Source organism: Panulirus ornatus, chromosome 14 (genome assembly GCF_036320965.1).
Source record: "Panulirus ornatus isolate Po-2019 chromosome 14, ASM3632096v1, whole genome shotgun sequence".
Taxonomy (NCBI): Eukaryota; Metazoa; Arthropoda; class Malacostraca; order Decapoda; family Palinuridae; genus Panulirus; species Panulirus ornatus.
The window spans coordinates 9,631,944-9,654,800 of NC_092237.1; the positions used below are offsets into that span (position 1 = coordinate 9,631,944).

The 22,857-nt window shown below is 42.4% G+C and overlaps 1 protein-coding gene and 1 long non-coding RNA gene across 3 annotated transcripts in view; one reads left to right on the forward strand and one right to left on the reverse strand.

Moving 5' to 3' along the window:
- Positions 1-5,920: 5,920 nt before the first annotated feature.
- Positions 5,921-22,857, forward strand: part of LOC139753294 (uncharacterized) — a 483,377-nt gene continuing 466,440 nt past the window's right edge. For both annotated transcript variants that reach the window (XR_011713678.1, XR_011713679.1), the window contains exon 1: positions 5,921-6,680. This is a non-coding gene — a long non-coding RNA (uncharacterized lncRNA). The remainder of the gene's footprint in view (positions 6,681-22,857) is intronic.
- Positions 16,340-21,462, reverse strand: LOC139753556 (uncharacterized). Its single transcript, XM_071670206.1, has 4 exons — positions 21,430-21,462; positions 20,975-21,235; positions 17,997-18,122; positions 16,340-17,772 (listed from the first exon to the last, which is right to left on the reverse strand). Exons 1-4 carry the CDS (start codon positions 21,460-21,462, stop codon positions 17,695-17,697), a joined length of 498 nt encoding a protein of 165 aa, XP_071526307.1. The 3' UTR covers positions 16,340-17,694.

Sequence of the window (22,857 nt, forward strand, 5' to 3'; positions counted from 1 at the left end):
GGATCCAGGGGGAGTGAACGTCGACTTTAACATACCGCCAGAGTCCCACTTTAGGAGAATAGTTGTGGAGACAAACTGTCTGCATGTAAATATGAGGACAGCTTTCAAGTACATGAATAAGGAAACATTTAGCAAGCTCTTCATATCCTACATAAAGACAAAACAGCAACTAAAGAAGCACAAAGAGGTAACAGAGATGGTTCAGAGGGAAACAAAGATGGATCAAGAATTAAGAATGTAAAGTTAAAAGAAAGAGCTAGATGTCTTACATTTGTCCACCATGGAGGAGGGAGGAGTGAAGGGTGACCTGATCAAAGTCTTGAAGCTTTTAAACCAGAATGACAATGTAGACAGAAGACCACAGAACATATGAAATTTAGCAAGAAACTTCTTTTTGAAAATTTAAAGGGGTACTTTGATATAAAGAGATTGGTGGATGAGTGGAAGAAACTGAAAGATGGATGTGGTAAATGTGACCTACATACAGATGTTTAAAAGGCTGTACAAAAGAAAATGTTCAAGAGATGGGGCCTACAAGCTGCGAAACTCCCTTCCCGTAGAATACAAACAAGCAGTCACGCACACAGACTGTAATATCTAAAGGACTAAACCCCACTAGCTTTACCCTCCTACCTCAGCTCACCGAGAAATAATGCAGCAAGAGACAGCAAGCCCTCCACCAACTCCACCACTTCACCAAGAGACAACCCCACCACCTCACCACCAGATAACCAGACCACCTCACCACCAGACAACCCGACCACCTCACCGTCAAACAACTGTCATGCTGCAGATGGAGGCGAGCTTAAAAAGAAAACAAAAAAGTGAGGGTAAAGCCATCCACTGGTTGGCGAGTCTGCATGTGGCCTGAGGTTATCTGGAAGGGCTCAGAATGTAGCAGTGGCCAAGAATGTAATACGTCAAGGTGACAAGGAAGTAGACCTCGAGCCGTATGCAAATGAGAAGCGTTCAGATTCGTAAATGTTAAGTCTAATGTATCCATCACGCACCTTCCCTTTTTTATCGTAAGCCATCCATTGCCTAATGCACAGGTTATGTATATTCAACAGCTCATTTTCAGAGGATCTGTTAAAAGTTTCTCACTTTCAAACGTATATTGTATAACATGAGCGCGCGCATGTGTGTGTGTATGTGTGTGTGTGTGTGTGTGTGTGTGCGCTCGCGCGCATACGTAACTACTTAATTGTGTTGCACCGAGAGTTTTACACTGATAGGGCTCTATCTCTTCTAATTAAAACCACGAAAGTGGGGGACGACAAGTCGAAACGTCAATACGAAATAAATCATCGATAGTAGAGTGAGGACTCCAATGAAGACTTTAGTAGATAAAGCTTCACTGGTATGGGTAACTGTGAACAAGGTTGGCATCACACCATATGGCCGAAAATCATATGTGAGTATTGTGGTTAATTAATGATGGTGAAGGGCCAGACGATGTCTTAATTGAGGTGGAGTCCCCCCAGTACCCCTTACCTCCACCCGACACACAAGTCGCTGGTAATGTCCCAACTCAAGTATAGCGACATTCCATTTTTACTTATTTCCTTTGCGTAAGGGTCTTATTATTATCGCGAGTTTTCACCTGGAATTTCATTGTGCACTTACAAAAAAAAAAAAAAAAGCCAATGTCGAACGATGAAACATCTTCAGGATACGATCACCAGGTGTTAATGGAAGGTGTTATGCATCACTATACTACAACATAAGAACTTGTTCCGCGACCAGTCGTCGAAGGCATTGGAAGGCATTTAATGGCGTGCCATCGACCTTGTGTTAAGCAATACAATAATTAATATTCTAAAAGTATGTCGGAAAATCGAATAATTTATAATGTTGTTTGGCCAACTGGGAAGGCTAGTTCGTTAAGTTTTGATGAAAAAAAAGCAAGAGAACTGAAGGCAAAACCCACTGGCAATAAAACAAAAGACACAAATGGTCAGACTAGAAGCGTTCCTGGTATGCAGGACAACAACATTCCTGGCTCGGGCTGTCTCGTCTATCGTCTCCTCCAACGGCTACTGGTGGCAATCGGTGGAGTGTGACGCACAATTTTACTCTCCAGGAAACTTAATTTTGCCGCAGATCATCAGGTCCTGGTGAGGGGGTACCCGGGTGTATTATATGCTTCCTGAACGTTCTTGGTGTTAATGGCAAACTCAGTGAACTCTAAAAAAAGAAAAAAAAAGACACCAGAAGGAATGCTTGGCAGTTGTTTACACCTGAGTGTCATGTTAATCTCTGGATCGGGAAGTGTGTAGACGGACGTCCTTCTCAACTATAATAGGTCTGAGAAGTGGAAATCGTATTATACAAAAAAAACCATGCAAGCATTTAACGAATTCTATTTGTAATTAACTAATCATAATAAAAGGAACTGCCTCTGTCATAAGTTTTGTTTTAACCGTCACCTTAAAAGAGCATGAGATATTTTGAGGACATGGACGCCATAATAAAAGATTAATTCACAAGCTATATCATGAGTTTCTGCTGAAATCCAAGAATGACATATATCAAAAAATCTCTGTAATAATGTAGAGCATTACAAGTCATTTCTTTCAGCAAAAAAACTCAGCAAATTGTGTTAAAATTACGGCGAATTTTCTAAAATGATTAGCTTTCATATAAATGCTGGTTGGCATGTGTTTAGGAAGGTATTATAAAGGCTGCTACCATACCTGTGTCTGTCCTTCCTGTAACTCTCGTGTTTTGAAGATGGTTGTTACTCTTCACTTGAGATTTCCTTATATCAACAAGGTACAGATGACCGGTGAACTTGTTCTTACAACTAACCTGTTGGTTTTCAGCATATGTGTCTTTACAACCGGGTACAACACTGTTTTTCTCTTAAACCTAAGTAATAACAGATAAAAGTCCTACGAATGGCAGGGAGAAACAAGCGCCTTCAAAATGGTGTTTCGCAGCTGACGAAGGAGATGTCTCAAAGCGTTTCCTTTAACCGATTAGCATATAATAATTCACAGTCGTCTAAACGTGAATGAAAGGCGTTTACGTATGCCTAAGCATCAAAAATAAAGTCTCCGAATTTATTTACAGATGCGCAAGAAAGACATTTATATAACAATTTCCGAACGTGGGATAAATATCCTGAAATACTTAAGGTAAAGGAACGATACAAAAAAAAAAAAAAAGAAAACGACAACAGACGCTTACGATGCATCTCTTCCCCGCGGTATGAAGGTAAGTCGTAATTTATCTACGTACACTTCAGGAAAGTGAGGAAAAGGAAGTCTAGACCATGCTGGATTTATGGCCAGCGACCTATAGGAGGGGGGGTCATAAATCCAGCGACCTATGGGAGGGGTCACTAGGCCTAGCATCTGTTTTACTTAGGTCCAGCAGTGTCAGGAGGCAAAAGGATGAATACTATTCTACGTTGAAGTGGCGGGTTTAGGGAGTCGAAAACTTTCGAGAAGCGTTTACTGTTGGTTTCTTGTAAGCTCGAATAAAGCGAAACAGGAAAATAGAAAAAAATAAGAAAAGGAGACGTAGATCCTAAGGCTCGGGTGAGGAAAGATGCGAGTTAATCTTCTAGAACGTTCGTTTGTACTATATAAACATGTAATTTCTAAATTTACAGAACTATTGCATTTTAAATTCAAATAAGGTGACAAGAGTTAAATATTCAGTGAATAAACATGAGTCGTGGCTCTCCCCCGTTCCCTAAATGCAAAACTTTCAGGCAAGAAATAAAATGAGCACAAAACAATCAGTCACACTAGGCTACCGAACAATTTGTTCTGAGCATGGAGGATCAGGTGATAATTTGAGATTAAGCAAACATAAATTGACCTGATCATCTCCACTAAACTTAGAATCACTAGAATCGCAATTTTAGACATACTCTGAATCCTACAAAAATCTAGTATAACATTAGTCACAAATTTAGACATACGCTAATTCCAACAAAAACCTAGTATAACTTTGCCCTATCAGATATACTGAACCCTAGAGAAACCTGACCTCATAATGTAAGTTACGTTCTATTTTCCATGCTCGATATGCTGAACCTTACAGAAACCTAACTTCATCTAGGTTGCTTATTTTCTAAGTCAGGTACAATGACCCTTACTGAAAATGCCCTAGGATGGAATTAGAATTCCAGTTAGATACGCTGTTCCTTGGAAAACCTAAACCTAACCTAGGTTAGTTATAGTTTTTAATGTTAGATATGCTGGACCTACATTAGAAAAATATATATAACCAAATGATATAACGTTACCTAGGGTTATTATAGCTTGTATTACGTTGAACGCTTTGGAAACCTAACCACCTTACCTATTTTTGAGTTAAGAGTTTCCAAAATACGTTGAACTCTACAGAAACTTAACCTAATGTAAGCTAGCTATAGTTTCTATGTTAATGTTGAAACCGACAAAAAAGCTAACCTAACTGAGGATAGATTGGAGTTTCTAGGCTATGTTGCACACCCTACAAAAATCTTACCTAACGTAACCTACTGAAGGGTTAGGGAAACTCAACTTACAACATAGACTGTGGTCTATTCCTGTTCGTTAATTATGTTGTAAACATAAAATAGAGACGCACGTGACTTGGATTGGGTACAGAAAATTATGTTCTATTCCCGACAGGGCGACAGTTAATCCAACCTGGATTACATATTAAGCTTACCTGATTTTTGAGGACCAAAATACTGCGATGACGTCCAGAAATCATTGAAGTCTGTCTCCTAAATTCTGATATGGCTGTTGCATGTTCGATTTAATGGCTGTCAGCAGCTGTCATTGAGGCCGGATCGGCATTTCGAAATCACCTGTGCCGTCCTGTGTCCGGTGAGGTGACAGATATATATATATATATATATATATATATATATATATATATATATATATATATATATATATATATGAAAAATAGTCATCTACATTAATTAACACTAACATTAACATATCTTCGTGAGCAGATGATTTTCCATTACAAAGTTCAAGAGTTTTCCTTATCCCAGCCATTCGTACACAAGTTCTTCCGATGTTTGATCTTAACATGAAGACACTTTACATCCACCGTCCTCCATGACAGACGAAGCAATGAGAAAAAAACGGATTTTATTTAGGGTAATTTATGACACTCAGACGCTTCGGATAAATGCCATCCTGCGGACGTTTACCCTCCATTTTCTGTTTTCTCTAGAACGAACTTAACTTCGTTTTCTTTAAGGTTCATATCCACAGCAAAACTTCTTTAATGTTCAAGAAGATACGTCATGGTATGTGCTTCTTTCGTTAGAAACGTAAGGAAAGAACCATGCAGCGTATTGCCTCTATGTGTAAGGGTTGGGATGAAGACTGGAACGCCCATAGAATAGCCTGGAACGACATAACAATAAGAAAATTATTACAAAAATGAAAAATTTTCTTATCTTGAAAAAGCCCCTTGGAATGACAGATGGCAAACTTATCATTTTCATTTAATTGCTTTTTCACCCGTTCCAAGTAACATTCTTTATAGTAATAGAAGGCCACGGAACACCCATATCCCATCTCAATCCAAACAAAATGATATACACTGATGTGGTGGACGTTGCCATAACGAATAATCCTCATCTCGTCGTGCACCCGCCATGGTGGTGCTATGCCTACGTCGTTGTCCCGCCCACTAGTTTCTATATTACATTTGCTGACGGGTCGTATATATAATGTACTTAATGAAAATCCTTCAGCCTGATGATGTAATCATAGCAACACACTTATAACCATATACTGACAAGTTTCACGAAGTTACCTCTTTGTTAAAAGTATTTTTTTCCCCCGTTTTCCGCGCTTGCCATCATAACCCTTAGGAACTACGGGTGTGATTATTAAGCCCTCTTGTTTTGATGGGTTGCCTCGCCCAATACCCTTAGGGGTAAAGCAGTCACTGTCAGTCCACACCGGACGGTAATTGAGGTAAGGGAAGAGCTGATGGAAGGACGTAAAGTTTGTTTGTGACTGGTGATGATAGCGCGATTGACGAGTTAAATCGAGCCTAGGATACCCATGAGTTTTTGAAGTGTATGTCTTTTAAAGACGTTGTAACTGAAGTGTTTCACTATATCTCGGGAAAATGATTGTGTATGGCATTTATTTTAGTAAAAGATATCAACTACAGTTACTTTTAAGAAGGATGTAGGTCTGCCTCCTGTGTGAAAAATGATTTATTTCTGGCACGAAAATCAAGTGAATAATTAATTTATGTTAGTAATTTTAGAATTTCGTCCCCACAGAAATTAGTTATGGTGAGCAACGGTATATGTCCTACTAATCTAATGAACTGATGAACGTAATCTAACCTAACCTAACTTAGGAATGACCGTTCTACTCTTGTGTGGCTCAGTGATTTAGTGAAAATTTCAGTTGAAATGATAAATTGACCCCTTGCGGTAGATCGACTGATGATGAAATGCATGGAAAACTGACATTTAGTGATTACAAGTGATTAGTGAAGAATGGAGTGACATATTGTTAAGTGGTAGTGACGAGGAATAGCTTCGGTACAGTGCAGCCTTCAGAAATTATACCAGATGCCAGAATATAGTGTGATTATATGGAAAATTTGTGAAGTGGGAAATCTTGGGCGAGTCACGTACGGACTGGACATTGATGGATTCCTCCCGCGCCTGACGGGCGACCGGAGGGCGGAAGGTAAGTGGCATAATCATGTTTCGTCATCTTGTTCTATCAATATTTCAGCTGATTATATAGGCAGGGCTTGTCTTAAAGGTGGATGGCATTCTCCTTGTTAACTCATAATCAATAACCACCCCCCCCCTTTTTTTTTTAACTAAATGAAATACGCTTTAACAACAACATGCTATTGAATGCACTCGTATTACCTTTTTTTTTTTTTCTGTATTTTCACCACCTCACCCCCCTGTATACCTCACACTCGCTGCCATCCCCCTTGGTGAGATTATACAGTCCGAGCAGTGATTAAAGGGACATATTGAATGTGTCTTTGGTCACGATGTTTCAGCTGATCACAGGTGATATGTTGAGTGTCGTTTGGCCATTGGTGTTTCATCTGATTACAGGCGGTTTGTCCACTATTGTTTGGCCATATCTCAACTAACTACATGTGACATATCGATTGCTGATTAGCCCTGGTGTGAAATTTCAAATGATTACATGAGCGACATGTCCACTGTTGATTGGCTATGAAACTTCAGTCAATCACAGGTCATATGTCGAGTGCTTGTTTGCCCATGATGTTGTCCCTAATTATAGGTGATAATGTCGAGTGCTCTTTGGTCATAACGATTCAGTTACTTACATATAGGTTAGATGTCGAACCATGTTTGCCGATCATGTATCGACACAATACGGGGTCGTATGAGAACAGACGAGTAGAAGGTACTGCTTTATGGCCTGTTGGCCCATGAGAGGCAGCGCCTGTTTGAGCTCAGTCGTTGCACGTTACTGTGGTAAAATACACCCGTACCAGACGCCACGCAACCGGCTGCCTAACTTCGTACGACACTCCTATTGGTCCGTCTGGTTACCTGATGTTTAAACTTTGGAAAAGGGCTGAGCGACTTTGAATTATATCCGTGATATAGTTTAGGATATGATTAGAATTCCGTAAGTAATAAGTTGTGGCTGTTATTTGTCTTGTAACATCCTATGATATATATATATATATATATATATATATATATATATATATATATATATATATTGTAGTACTCTGACTTTCGAACCCGCAAACTGAAAACTGGTTGAGGTCTTGTCTGTTCTATTTCTGAGCCAATGACACATCCAGATATTTTAGAACGTTATATCAAACTAAACATACAAATACATCCGTGAGTGATATTCTGAAAGAGTAAGAGTGGGAACATTTCGAGGACGTAAAAGTGACTTCTTTAAAGTCGAGTTGTGAAAGTCAAGGATATGCTCAGTCCTAGACGCTGATGAAGTTAGTATTTGTTTTCGTGTATATATATATATATATATATATATATATATATATATATATATATATATATATATATATATATATATATATATATATATATTGGCTGAGCTGAGACCTTCAGAATCAGATGATCCATGCAAATTTGCCAGTACCGTACTTTGATCTAGAAGGTGTGATCTGAGGGAATTCTGCATAGCATGCGTGGATCATATTCGTTCAAGTATTAGTATGTAATTATGAATGAGGTAAAACTTTGGGATCTGGGAATTCCGGATTTTTCTTTTTTTTGCTGGAAAAACGATTTTTGGATTCGGCCGGAACAGGTTAATAAGAAAAACAATAAAAGCAGTTCATTTACGTTATGAATTTCTCCATTATATTTAGATTTTCTTTTTTCCCCATATGTTTTCGTGTTTAAGAGTCGTTCCGAGCCGTTCCGCCAGTTACCCCAACCGTAAGACTTGGTATATCACAATGCTTATATCTTTTTATTGAGAAAAATTAAATGTATGGCCCCTTATATACTACTGGCCCGTTATTTACCCACCTTAGTCCATCTATTATATTGTCAGACCAAAAAACCAATATAAAATACAATTTACTTCATAAATTACCATTTGAGAACATTTCTTTCAAAATTGTGTTCTTTATATTACTACGGGAACTCTGGTCACCAAAAACTAGCAAAAATATGATAGCAATTACGTAAGATAGTGGGCCATAAGATACATAGGTTAAATCAACAGAGAAATTTCCATAAGTGCCACAAAATTGAGGTCTGTAAGGACATGTCAAGTGGAGCTGGGAGAATGCGTACTTGTACGACTATAGTCACCCCTCAAATACTAGGCGCATGTATATGTTACTCAAAGAAAACAGCGTAGAAACATTAACTATTGCTGTCGCTAGGAAATATATTGGGGGATCATTTCCATTGACATACAACTAAATACGAATGAGCACACGTGATTCGTATTAGCTTTTCGTCGTCAGAAGGACAGTGTTGGACGACTTACCATTTTCTAAATATTCGATGCCTAGCTAAGAGGTTTAGTAATATCCTGGAGTGATAAGTAACGTGTATATAGATACAATTTATTAATCGTCCCTCAAGTATCACTCGAAATGTTAAACTTTACCTCATCTTTATGGCTAATGCTGCTGACCTGAGTAGACTTCAGATGAAATTATGAGCAACATTCACACTGTTCATCGCGTCTCAGCACCGTCACGTCACATCACGTCACGTCACATCACCGTCACATCATGTTACGTCACGTCACCGTCACATCATGTCACGTCACCGTTCCATCCACCGTGCCGTGTATTCACACCATCTATCACGATTCCCTCCAGTTCGTGCTCAGCCTCTGGGTAGGCATGTGGCGCCTCATAGGTAGATTTTGGGGGGGCTTAAGAAACTTGCGGTTATGGATACATTTTGGGGGGCTTAAGAAACGTGGTTATGGATATATTTTGGGGGCTTAAGAAATTATGGTTATGGATACATTTTGGGGGGCTTAAGAAACTTGCGGTTATGGATACATTTTTTTTGGGGGGGAGGGCTTAAGAAACTTGTGGTTATGGATGCATTTAAAGACTTGAGGAAAAGACGAAGTTGATGATGAATACTGGACCCTTTACAAGGAGCTGGACGATGATGGAGTTAATTTATTTCAGTATTTCAGAATGTCGAAATTCAAATAGTTACGTGTAAGGAACTGCTGATGATTTTGTTGCTGTAACAGATACCGGCACATATTGTGAACGATCAGATAAATTATTTTCCCAAGATGTTTAGGATATTTTAGATGTATCCAAAAAGATTATTTTCTGATTGACAGAAAATGTCTCGACTTTTTGATATTGTCAGCGATCGTAAATTATTTTTCTCTCTCATGAGATAACTACACAAGAAGAGGTTTTAGCTTTGGCCGAGTAGATTAGAAATGTGTACAACCTTTTCGTTTTCTTGGTGCTCTTGGCTTTGGGTGTTATTATCCTTGAAGTAAGTCATCATGGACGCCTGTAGGAGATACGTGAACAGAGAGGAAGTTGTTAGAAATTAGCTAATGTTAACCATCGTTACTCTAGAATTCAATGCGTGGCTACAGAGACTCTCATGTCCTCCGAATTCGTATCTTTTGGCTTGGAATTCCCTTTTCAAGACTGTGTATAGAGTGTGAGCCTTTGCATTACCGTTTACTGTATTGTCAGGTCGAGAGATTAGACGGCTCTCTGAGGCTAAATCGAGATTTATATATATATGCCTAAGACATCTTGAAGACATTTGTAATCAGAGAATTTGTCTCCTTAGCCAGTCTCCTAAGGTAGGAATATGGCGCCTGGTTAGGGAAGGTGTCGTCGCCCAAGTTACTCTCTCACACATATTCTTGTAGCTTATTACATGACTGAAAATATTCACATCGATGCCCTGCTTTCGTTGTAACCCGTCCTCATCCCGTTTGCTCGGGGAGAATTTCATCACCGAAGTATCGCTTTGGAGTTTGTCGGGGTCCCCTTGTAGGATGATGCAATCCCCCCCCCCCCTACGCTTTTTACCTCCTTCATGACCTTGGCATCATCTGCAAACATCTTTGGGTTCAGTCCTGAACCTGGCAAGCGACGCTGGTCAACATTCGACTTGCAGTATCTGGTCCTCTCTCTCACACACACACACACACACACACTGATGCAATTTTTTTCTCTCCTCGCTCTTGTGTTGGGGTGTTTCATCAAGGGGTTAGCCTCCCCTCTACAATCTGCGCCACCCTCCTCTTTGTACACTGAGGTCTGGTGAAGCTGAAGTCCATCCAGATCTTGGTGTGAGGTACGGCAGTCCTGTCAGCTGATGCTGCTCCTGCTGGTGCTGTTGCCGATGTGTGTGTGTGTGTGTGTGTGTGTGTGTGTGTGTACTAGAATCTTCCATAGTTACCTAACAGACGGAAACGGCTATGTACCATCAGAGATTATGTTACGCGATCCTACATTTCCCCGTATCTGGGTCGTGTAGAGGGGAAGCCCAGTGTGACATCAGGAGCCGCTGGGTCGCATGCCGTTAACGAAGCTACTTACGTCCAAGCTCCGTCCCCTCTCCTTCCTTCCCTCCTTCCCTCCCTCCCTCCGTCTGGATAGGGTATCGAACCTTTTCTCTTACGGTGGTTTGAAGTTGCCAGCCAGCCAGGCAGGAGAAGTTTATGTGTGCCATTAGAGGTAGTGTCGTTGGTACAGAGGACGTATCACTTGACGCCTACAGGTACAGATATGTACTGATGATGGTGTACTTGATGAATGCCAGCCAGCTGGGTGATATACAGATGTTTACACAGGGGACGAAGAAGAGTAAGGAAGACCACGTAACACAAACTGTACTTTTATATGTTAAAAGTCTCCAGTCACGGACCAAAGTACACATCAAAGGCCGGGCCCTTATTGAAATATGAAGAGGATTATGAAAGAGGAAAGAGACAAGGGAAAGTACGACTTTTCGAGGAAGTGAAAGACCTGTCTTTTAGAATGTGCCAGGTCATAGTTTTTTTTTGGGGGGGAAAGACATGAAGCGGTAGCGAGTTCGAAAGCTTCGAGGTGTAGGGAAAGAAACAGTTATCAAAACGGCCTACCCTTGAGTTGCCTATGGCCACACAGTAGTCATGCGACGCAGCAGCTTGCCGAGCTTTGCGTTGTCTGGCTAGTGGTGGGGGCACACAGGCAGCCAACTCTAGGGAGCAGCAATCGTCCTTGTACAAACGAATCGTGTACCTTCCTGAACTCATTGTTTTGAGAGCAGTAACGCAGCAAATCCTCATGATATTGAGCATTAACTAAATCCTTTAAAATAACGCCGATAGTGGAGCGCTTTGTCCGCACACACACACACACACACACACACACACACACACACACACACACATATATATATATATATATATATATATATATATATATATATATATATATATATATATATATATATATATATATTTTCCCTGGGGATAGGGGAGAAAGAATACTTCCCACGTATTCCCTGCGTGTCGTAGAAGGCGACTAAAAGGGGAGGGAGCTGGTGGCTGGAAATCCTCCCCTCTCGCTTTTTTTTTAATTTTCCAAAAGAGGGAACAGAGAAGGGGGCCAGGTGAGGATATTCCCTCAAAGGCCCAGTCCTCTGTTCTCAACGCTACCTCGCTAATGCGGGAAATGGCGAATAGTATGAAATATATATATATATATATATATATATATATATATATATATATATATATATATATATATATATATATATATATATATTATACAGATTGCTTGGGATTAGGCTAGGGGCTTCAGCCAGTCAGAGGTTGAGGCTGTAAACAATATTTTATGTCCATTTTGAGTAGCCATAGGCTACCCTTCCTCAAATTTGTCTTCCTTTTCACGATATATGGTCATGATCTTTATCGTAATATTCTGCAGAGAGAGAGAGAGAGAGAGAGAGAGAGAGAGAGAGAGAGATTTGGGTGAGAGGCGCAGCGGGAAGCCGTACATCTCTTTTTCATCTCATGAATTCCAAATCCTTTCTACCGCTTATCTGTTGTGGCAGATGCTCTGTTTATAGTGATAAGAGGAACATTATCAGGAAGAATTACGAGAATATAAAATGTTTCCAATTCAGGGCACGAAATGTTAGCGTAAGGGGTTAGGGAGGCGCCGCTGGACGGCTTATCCAATGTTGCGTTGCTCTCCTGTGCGCATCGTTCTGCGCACCGGACTTACTCTCTGACGAAATCTAAAGGTCAGCTCTCGCTACCCTCCTCGGTCCATAGAACCACAAATATTTACCTTTCCTGTTGATAATAAGACTCCAGTTGCTACCTCTTTTTTTTTCTTTCTTTTGTATATTTAACACATTTCAACATTTCTGAAATAGTTTTCACCCCATGTAAATATTATTTCGCTTTTGTTTTTACGTTAGGCTGTTATATTCACAAGGTTGGCTGGTCAGACATTTTAACGATGAGGGGTGAGTTAAATTTTCATTTGTTTGATTTTCGTATATTTTTTTTTTATATTTTTTCTGTATCCAGTTAGAGGTACAGTCATCTTTACAATAACCAGTAACGGGTACAGTGAGTTATATCTCATTCATTTACAAGTAAAGTCATCTCTGAATTAACTGTTCGCTCATACAGTCATCTGTATGATAACCAGTCACATATACAGTCCTTTGTTTGATAACTAGTCACAAACAGTCACTTGTATAATAACTAATTACAAATACAGTCCCTTGCATGACACTAACCAGTCACACATACAGTTACCTGTATGATAACCCAGTCACACAGGCTGTCACGTTATGATAATCAGTCACGTATAGTCACCTGTGATAACAGATAACCAGTCATACATTCACATGCAAGAATGAATAACCAGTCACACGTATATAGTTGTCACATGTATAATGCAGTCACAAACAGACAAGACACCTGACTGTGGGCTGAATCCCGAAGTGACACCGTCAGGAGCTGGTCACTCCCTCCTGGGTCTGCGGGAGGAGAATACTCCCATCAAGAGCGATTTCATTTCATTGTCATTTCCTTTATTCCCTTTTTTTTTTTTTCTTGACTAGCGTGTCACTCTGAGGCAATTGGTCCCGCATATTGTGGCCTTTCAAGTCTCCATCCTCGCTTCGTAGGACGGGGTTGGGTCCTCTCTCTCTCTCTCTCTCTCTCTCTCTCTCTCTCTCTCTCTCTCTCTCTCTCTCTCTCTCTCTATATATATATATATATATATATATATATATATATATATATATATATATATATATACACACACACACAAAATCGAGAAGGTTCGAGAGAGAGAGTGAGTTGCAAGGTGGAACAATGGACGTGAAATTTTCAGAGTTTGTTCTATCTTTTCCTCTGGAGTACAAAAAAGAAAAAAAATAGTTAATGAAATCTGAGTTCTTTTGTTTATTATCTTTTTGAAGTTTTGATTTGTTTTTGATTTGTTCGTGTCTTTCTCCTCTTTTTATTTTACCCAAACGCGTAGCTTGCCACACATCTAGTCTTGAGTCTTGGTGGTAGGTAAGTGAGACTAGGGAATAATTCAAACCACTAAATTTATATATATATGTAGAGTAGGCTTACTCATTTATTATAACAAAAGTAACAAAATCAACGTATTAGTCGCAGAGTTAAAACAAGTGTTGAATCGTTGCAACAGGTGTTTTATTAAACCATTGCAACATTTTTATTTTTATAAATTAAACCGTTCGGTAAAATATTTATTAAATCAATGCCACTATTGTAACAGAGGCTTATCAAGAGCCGTTATGATTGGCGGTTATTAAACCGCTGTACAACCAGTTTATTAAACCCGTTGTGACAGGTGCCTAGTTAATTCAGTGTAAGAAAAAAAAAAAGAAGAAAGGTTTTTTTTTTTGTATCAAACCAGTCGACTTGCTGAACTTAATGTGTAAAAGATTTACGCACTCTGTCCCACGCTCAGTGCTGACGTCATTGCATACAGTGTGCCGACAGCAGTGTGTGACGTCAGCCGAAGCAATACAGCCAACTTGGCTGTGATCACTGTTGCCAGTACAGACGTTTGGCCCACCCTGACGCTCAGCAATACAGCGTTGCCAACAACACCAAGCAGATAGAAGCTTCATGTTAGAAGAATTGCTACAGGGCCTACAACACTGACCACTACAATTGAAATAAGCTACTTAAAGAATATTGTTAAGTACGACGTAATTAACATCAGACAATCAACAATTAATAAATAATAAATAAAAACAAATCAGATATTACCAATAATGATAACTGAGAATGCCATGTCATCCATTACATACTAATTTTTTTTATTGGTTTTTATTAGATTCACAAAACGATAGGTTTCACAGGAGATGACCTGACTTGCTTCTAGACTGTTGCTTATAGCTCTCTCTTGCTTAAGCAACCAAGGAACAAGATAGACACGTCAGGTACATAATGAAGGAATGCAACCTTCTCTCAAAGCAGTTTTATTCTTGAAGAGAGTTGGAGGTGATTGAAACACGTCAGTTGAAACACGTGAATACGTGCATAGTTAAAAAGCAGAATACACACACACACACACACGCACACACACACACACACACACACACACATACACACACACACACACACACACACACACACACACACACACACACACTCACTCACTCACTCAAACTCACTCACACACGTACAAACTCACTCACTCACACACACACACACACACACACACACACACACACACACACACACACACACACACACACACACACACACTCACAAACTCACACACACATACACACACACACACACACACACACACACACACACACACACACACACTCATCTGCATTATAGAGTTACACAAGAAACTGATGTAAGCAACAGTGAGAGAATGGGGAAAGGTCAGAGGTCAGAGGTCCGATGAACAAAGGCGGCGACTCCTAAATAAAGTACTGGAGATGGAACCGGTATGAACCACGAGGGTGAGAAGGTGGGGCTTCGGGAGGGGAAGAGGGGTGGTTAGTAGGGAGAAGGGTGGTTAGTGGGGAGAGGGATGGTTAGTGGGGAGAAGGGTGGTTAGTGGGGAGAGGGGTGGTCAGTGGGGAGAGGGGTGGTTAGTGGGGAGAAGGGAGGATGGTGTGTTGGTAGAGAGGGATGGTATGTGGGAAGAGAGAGAGAGAGAGAGAGAGAGAGAGAGAGAGAGAGAGAGAGAGAGAGAGAGAGAGAGAGAGAGAGAGAGAGAGTGGGGAGGAAGAGAAGAATGGTGGATGGGGAGTGTGAGGAATGTTGAGTGACGGAGGGGATTGAAGATGTCCTTCGTTCCAATCATCATGGTCAGGGAATCAGAGGAATCGTTGTGATCGTCCATGGTAAAGCTGGTAGAATGTGGCCAAGAGTTGGTTGTCCTCAGCCACATGTTGGTCGGTCTCAGCCACATGTTGGTTGATCTTAGGCACATGGTGATTGGTCTCAGCCACATGTTAGTCGGTCTCAGCCACATGTTGATCGGTCTCAGCCACATGTTGGTCGGTCTCAGCCACATGTTAGTCGGTCTCAGCCACATGTTGATCGGTTTCAGCCACATGTTGGTCGGTCTCAGCCACATGTTGGTCGGTCTCAGCCATATGTTGGTCGGTCTCAGCCGCATGTAGGTCGATCTCAGCCACATGTTGGTCGGTCTCAGCCGCATGTAGGTCGATCTCAGCCACATGTAGGTCGATCTCAGGCACATGTAGGTCGATCTCAGCCGCATGTAGGTCGATCTCAGCCGCATGTAGGTCGATCTCAGCCACATGTAGGTCGGTCTCAGCCACATGTAGGTCGATCTCAGGCACATGTAGGTCGATCTCAGCCGCATGTAGGTCGATCTCAGCCACATGTAGGTCGATCTCAGGCACATGTAGGTCGATCTCAGCCGCATGTAGGTCGATCTCAGGCACATGTTGGTCGGTCTCAGCCACATGTTGGTCGGTCTCAGCCTCTGCTTGGACTGCCCCAGCAGCCACAAGACTCGGGCCGGGGGGACCTCGTGGGTTATAACGCACACTTCATCTCGTGCAACTTTAAAGTCGGTATCGCGTATTGGCGGATCGAAGTACACACGTCGACGGGGGAGGGCCTCCTCCTCCTGACGTGATTCCAGACCTGGCGGGAGGCGACACAAGAACGTCCCCGGGGCCTCCGTTACACTCGCCGAGGCACCGTGGGAAATGAATCCCCTCCTCCTCCTCCCACCGACTCCGACGCGTGGGATAATTTCCCCGGGTACGCTTCGGCGTCCTACAGTCGTTACCTAACCAGTTAGAAAACGCCTTACATTATTCAGGCGCGGGCGGCCCATGACGTCAGAGCCGTTGTCGCCGCCGTCGCCGCCGACGCCGCAGGGGGACCTGGTATTGCGGTAGACCCCACCTTCCACCGCACCCATACCCTACCCCTCACGAACAGCGTCCTCGCTAAGCAGGTGTTGACACTCTTTCATGTCCTCGCGACACAGCAGGTGAGGGAAGCTCCGGATCCCCTCTCCTCCCCCGCCTCCTCCTCCTCCACCACGCCCAGCGTGCCAGGTGGGGATTAGTCAAAACACCACCCGCTCCTCAGGGAGGCGCGGTATTTCACTTGGTGTGGAGGGCGTGCGCTCGTGCCACGGTCGTGTGTGTGAAATGGAGACCATGGAAGACGACACTTCTTCTTCTGTTGTTTTTGATGTTGTTGTTGAACTTTTTGCTGTAGGAATTCTTTTCCTTCTCACATTTTTCTTTTCTTTCTTTTCTTTCGCTTCGTGAGAATGAATGTCCTTCGGTGTTCTCCAGGTGTACCCTTTCCGTCACCCAGTTTCCTCTGCGTGGCGGTGGTTGAACAAGCCGACGTCTGGCGCTCGCAGCTGCCTTGTGTTTTGCGCTTGCTTTAAGAACCGTCACGTCAGGTCGACCCACCTTGTCGCCCCGTCTCTCTCACCTCCAATAACCCCAGTGATTAAAAGTGAGTCAGTCACGCCCTTGAAACATCGAAAAGAAGTTGACGATACAAACAAACAAACTAACAAACATAAAAAAAGCAAATGCGTCCCGTGAATAAGTTAGGAGAACGGTAAGTGGATCCGGCCAGTCCCCGATGCGCCTACTCGCCATTAAACCCAGTAGTGAGTCACTGTCGTCCTTTTTAGCCCAGTCAGTGGTCGTTCCTTGGTCTTCCTCTGGCGTCCGTCAGGCCGTGGACGCCCTTACGTCCGGTTGGGGATGCCGCCGCCGTAGATGAAGGAGCTGCCCTTCGTATTCAGACGATCAGAGTTCATGGGTCCCTGCAATGCGTGAGAGAGGTGAGGGGAGGTCAGGTCAGTCAAAATGGGGATGTAATATACCGGAGGGCCCTACTTTGTGCCTCGTATCGCGAGTACATTCTTGTAGACTGAATGGAAGGACTGATCTACTACATGCTCTGATCTATTACAGATATGAACACTCCGTTTGGGTTAAGAATCTCCGCCCGCTAACCTTAGCATTAGTAGTAGTAGTGGTAGCATACCTTGGTGACGTGCCAGAGGACCGCGTGAGCAGCGCGGCACCTGTTGCCCAGGGCTCTCGTTAGCGTCTCTCCCGCCACCACCAGCTCGGCGTCCAGTGCCGTCACCAGGCTGTCCATGATCCCCACCTGAAGCAAAGACTCACGTTATACCTCGCCTGATTTTGGCCTCCCTTGTCTACCACCTGTCCTGTGGATTTGTTTACCTCCTTCGAACTTGGCTAGGTTGTTTGTACCTGTCCTGGTTATTTGTTTACCTCCTTCGAACTTGTCTAGGTTGTTTATCTATGTTTACCTAATCTAAATACTTACTGGCTTGTTATATAACCCCTGTTGTTTACCCGTTCTGGACTGCGCATGGTGTCTGCACACCTCTTCTGTTCAGCAGGAGATGTTCTGGTCACCTGATGCCTTCCACAGTGTTGTCGACTTGGGTTAGACTCCACCTGTTGTGAGGTTATTGTTAAGTGTCTGTCGTGCGGCCATCTATCCGTTGGGAATACCTTTTTATTTTCCTTCAGTCTACTTACCATGTGTTGTGTCCTGCTGTGTTTGATGTCCTCTGTCAAGCTGTGTTACTCGCTCGGATTCTCTTTCCTGTTCGTACTGTGTCGTCTGTTTTCTGGCTGTGTTCTCTACTTCCGTTATCTACTTGAGGTTCCCACTCGTGATTAGAGGTGTGTGTGTGTGTGTGTGTGTGTGTTCTTTAACTGCTTTGGCTCTGTTGGGTTACCAGTGAACCTTCTTTTATCTATCTCTTGACTCTGTTATCTACTTAAGGCAGCCTTCCCTCTCATGTCTCTACATGATGATGGTCATCACGTACACTAGTCACACACCTGACGCCTGACCGCCTCTGTATGTTGATGCCCATAGCCGAGAGATTTGCTCCTAAAGCAGGCCTTGTTCGAATCAATTTGAGGATGAACCTCCGTCCTGGTCACCCTATTGAAAACTCATCATAGAATAAGAGAAATAGTTTGTTTGCTCCTCTCCCTCTCTTGATTTTTACTACGAGCGTGTACGTGATTTACGCCCCTTTGTCGTGAGAGACAGAAGTTGCTGCATGACTTGTGGATCGGGTACGCCCTCTTTTGGTTGCATGACCTGGGCTTAGCTAAAAGGTCTGCCCATCATGATGGCGTCCTCAGCATGGGGTTCGCCTACGCGGAATGTGGCGGAGGACCTCTGGTTCGACCCTCCTGCCGTGTCTCACACAGCCCATAGCGGCGACGCAGATGGGGGACACCTTTTCTGAGAGTTTTTTCGCTCTCGTTGGAGAGTATTGGGGGTTAGGGGAGGACAACGCTGGAGAATCTTCCCCTATCTCCAACACCTGCCTCCTCCTCCTCCTCCTTGACAACAAACTGGTGGTGAGAGAGAGGTGGGAGGAGGTAGCTACCATTACTAGGGAGCTTTAATTACAGGTTATTACATGTGAGGACCCTAATTATCAGTGGTGTTTATAACCTGACCATGACCCAGGTGTGGGAGACTTCTTAATCACGAGAGGTCCACCACCCTAGACTTGTTGGACGGGCATCGTCTAGAAAGGGTCACGACCTCACTTACAAGAGTCCATGACCTCACGATTAATGGTCCTTCACCTCACGATTGAGGGCCCTTCGCCTTACGATTGAGGGTCCTTGACCTCACTTAGAAGTGTCAGTGACCTTTCGTACAATGTTCCACCTCACGTACAAGTGTTGATGACCTTGCTTAGAATGGTCCCTCACTCCACTTTATAAGGTTCCACGAATTCATCGAAGTGGGGTCCATGACCTCACTGAGAACATGGAAATATCTAACTTAGAACGTTATAACTTGTAACTTGGAACGTTTCTGACTAAAAGTGACAACTGTTACAAGACGCTGAACGCTAGAACATGTAACCTTGAACTCTAAATGTTGTTAACACATAACTTTGAACTTAAAACTGGAGCATGTAACTTTAGATTTCTGAATTTCGTAACACGTACTTCGAGCGTTGTAACATGTAGCTCTGAACTATGGTTATTGAGTCTCTTTTAATCTTATTGAGATGATCTTCTCCCAGTTGCATCAGTCTGTATCAGTGGCCACTTCTGATACCTGGTAACGGCTGATATTAGAACTGTGTACAGTGAAGAGAGAAAGAGAGAGAGAGACACTCCTGCACTCACTGGTGTGAGTAGAGTGTACAGACTTCTCATTTTGAGAAGGGGAGTGATGAAAGTCTGTGAGTTTGTGCTCCTGAGTACTTGGTTGTGATGGTGTTCTGACGGCGTGTGTGTTAAGGGCTATGCTTTAAGGTCTCGGTGTAATGTTAAGGGTCATGCTTTTAAGGTCTCAGTGTGGAGTGTTTTGAGGGCTATGTTCAAGTCCTCATGTAGTATTGGGGTCATGTTTAAGTTCTCATTGTAGCTTTGCGGTTGTGTGTAAGTTCTGAGGTTCTTAAGAGGTTGTGGTGAGCGCCATGGTTAAGTTCTCACTGCAGTGATACAGTTGTGTTTTAAGATTGTAGGTTCTTAGGGGTGGTGTTGAGGAGGGGGGGGGGGCATATTTACGTTCTCATTACAGTACCTGTAGGCCATATGGCTAAGTTCTGAGTGAACTCAGAAGGTTTCGCGTGTCTTAATTTCCATGTGTAGGATATTGGCCGAATGTCAGGGTTAGGAGGATGACTTCAGGGCTGTTAGTCTAAATTCTGATGGCGGAGTTAGAGTTGTTTGTTAGGGATGCCTGTCCATATGTTCTGAGTGAAATGTCTGAGTTACGTGTTCCTGCTTTTAAGTGTAGGTTTAAAAGTTGCACGTCCGTTTTCTTCAGTGCAGCTGTCAAAGGTAGGTGTGGTGTGTGTGTGTGTGTGTGTGTGTGTGTGTGTGTGTGTGTGAGGGGCTCTGTCATGGCTGTAGGTCCATAGATAGTTTGAGGGGGTACACTGTAGATAGCTTGAGGGGGTACACTGTGGTTTGAGGGGGCACGCTGTGGTTCTTACTCACCGTGTCCATGATGTACTTCCTGACCATTTTGATCCTGGCCAGGCCGTTGGCCTGCCTGACAATCTGGTCACAGAGGGTGTCTCCACACACGTCGAAGGTACTGAAATGCCTCCCCTCCCGACGGAGGACATTCGCCAGGTCTTCCAGCCTCCGGGCGTCTGTCTGAGGGGTGTCCAGGTCGAGGTCGTCCCCCAGCGGGGTGTCTGGAGGATCGGCGGCCGGCGATGGGGCACCAGCGCCCGAGGCTAGGGGTAGTGCAGGAGGAGAAGACGATCACCGTCAGCGCCGTCTTCAGCAGCAGCAGCAGCAGTGGCCGCACCCGTCGTCCAGCACTCTCCATTGCCTGTTGAACCAAAGAGCGTTAGACTTTGTGCGTCGTATCTTCGAGAAGAAAAAAAGAATTCCCTCGCACGTTGCTCGGAAAATCTGTCTTAACACCAGTTACTCACACTCACGTAATTTCTTGCGAGTTTCAGTAATGTGTCCATGATTGCTGATGTCTATCGATAGACTCCCTTTTTTATTTATATTTTACACGCATAATTCATGCATGTTTCTCGTGTGTGTCAAAAATGGACAAGTTAATGTTTACAAGTAATTTTGGATATATATATATATATATATATATATATATATATATATATATATATATATATATATATATATATATATATATATATATATATTTTTTTTTTTTTCAAACTATTCGCCATTTCCCGCATTAGCGAGGTAGCGTTAAGAACAGAGGACTGGGCCTTTGAGGGAATACCCTCACCTGGCCCAATTCTCTGTTCCTTCTTTTGGAAAATTGAAAAAAAAAACCGAGAGGGGAGGATTTCCAGCCCCCCGCTCCCTCCCCTTTTAGTCGCCTTCTACGACACGCAGGGAATACGTGGGAAGTATTCTTAATCCCCTATCCCCAGGGATATATATATATATATATATATATATATATATATATATATATATATATATATATATATATATATATATATATATATATATATTATCCCTGGGGATAGGGGAGAAAGAATACTTCCCACGTATTCCCTGCGTGTCGTAGAAGGCGACTAAAAGGGGAGGGAGCGGGGGGCTGGAAATCCTCCCCTCTCGTTTTTTTTAATTTTCCAAAAGAAGGAACAGAGAATTGGGCCAGGTGAGGGTATTCCCTCAAAGGCCCAGTCCTCTGTTCTTAACGCTACCTCGCTAATGCGGGAAATGGCGAATAGTTTGAAAGAAAGAATATATATATATATATATATATATATATATATATATATATATATATATATATATATATATATTTATATATATATATATATATATATATATATATATATATATATATATATATATATATATATTTGTAGAGTACCAGTATTTTCAGACCAAGTACTGTAGAATTCTTGAATTTAAAAACATGAAGGAATTTTGACGTTCCAAAATCCACGTAAAGTTAAAAATGTCCGAAAAACTAACGAGAAATTGTTGATAGTTTTAAACCAGATACTCAGACTTATTGTTATTTAAAAAAAAACGAAGCAAATAGAGCTTTTTTTCCCCTCAAGTAGCATTTTAATGTGTCAGTATAGGAAGAGCCTGATGGTTTTAAAAGCCACGTCGTGTTTAAACGCCTGACACAGAGGGCCAAAATTTTCATGCGTTGTCGAATTTTTCCTTTTCCGGGATACAAAGAGAATTGTCCGTGTGCTCAACATTTCGGCCAGAAACATGCGTCTGGGTTGTGACTGAAAGGAGAAGCTGGAAACGTGTGTGTGTGTGTGTGTGTGTGTGTGTGTGTGTGTGTGTGTGTGTGTGAAAACGTCCGGGAGAAACTGCTTGTATTTCGTCAAATGCATCACGGAATTTGAGGAATGTACACA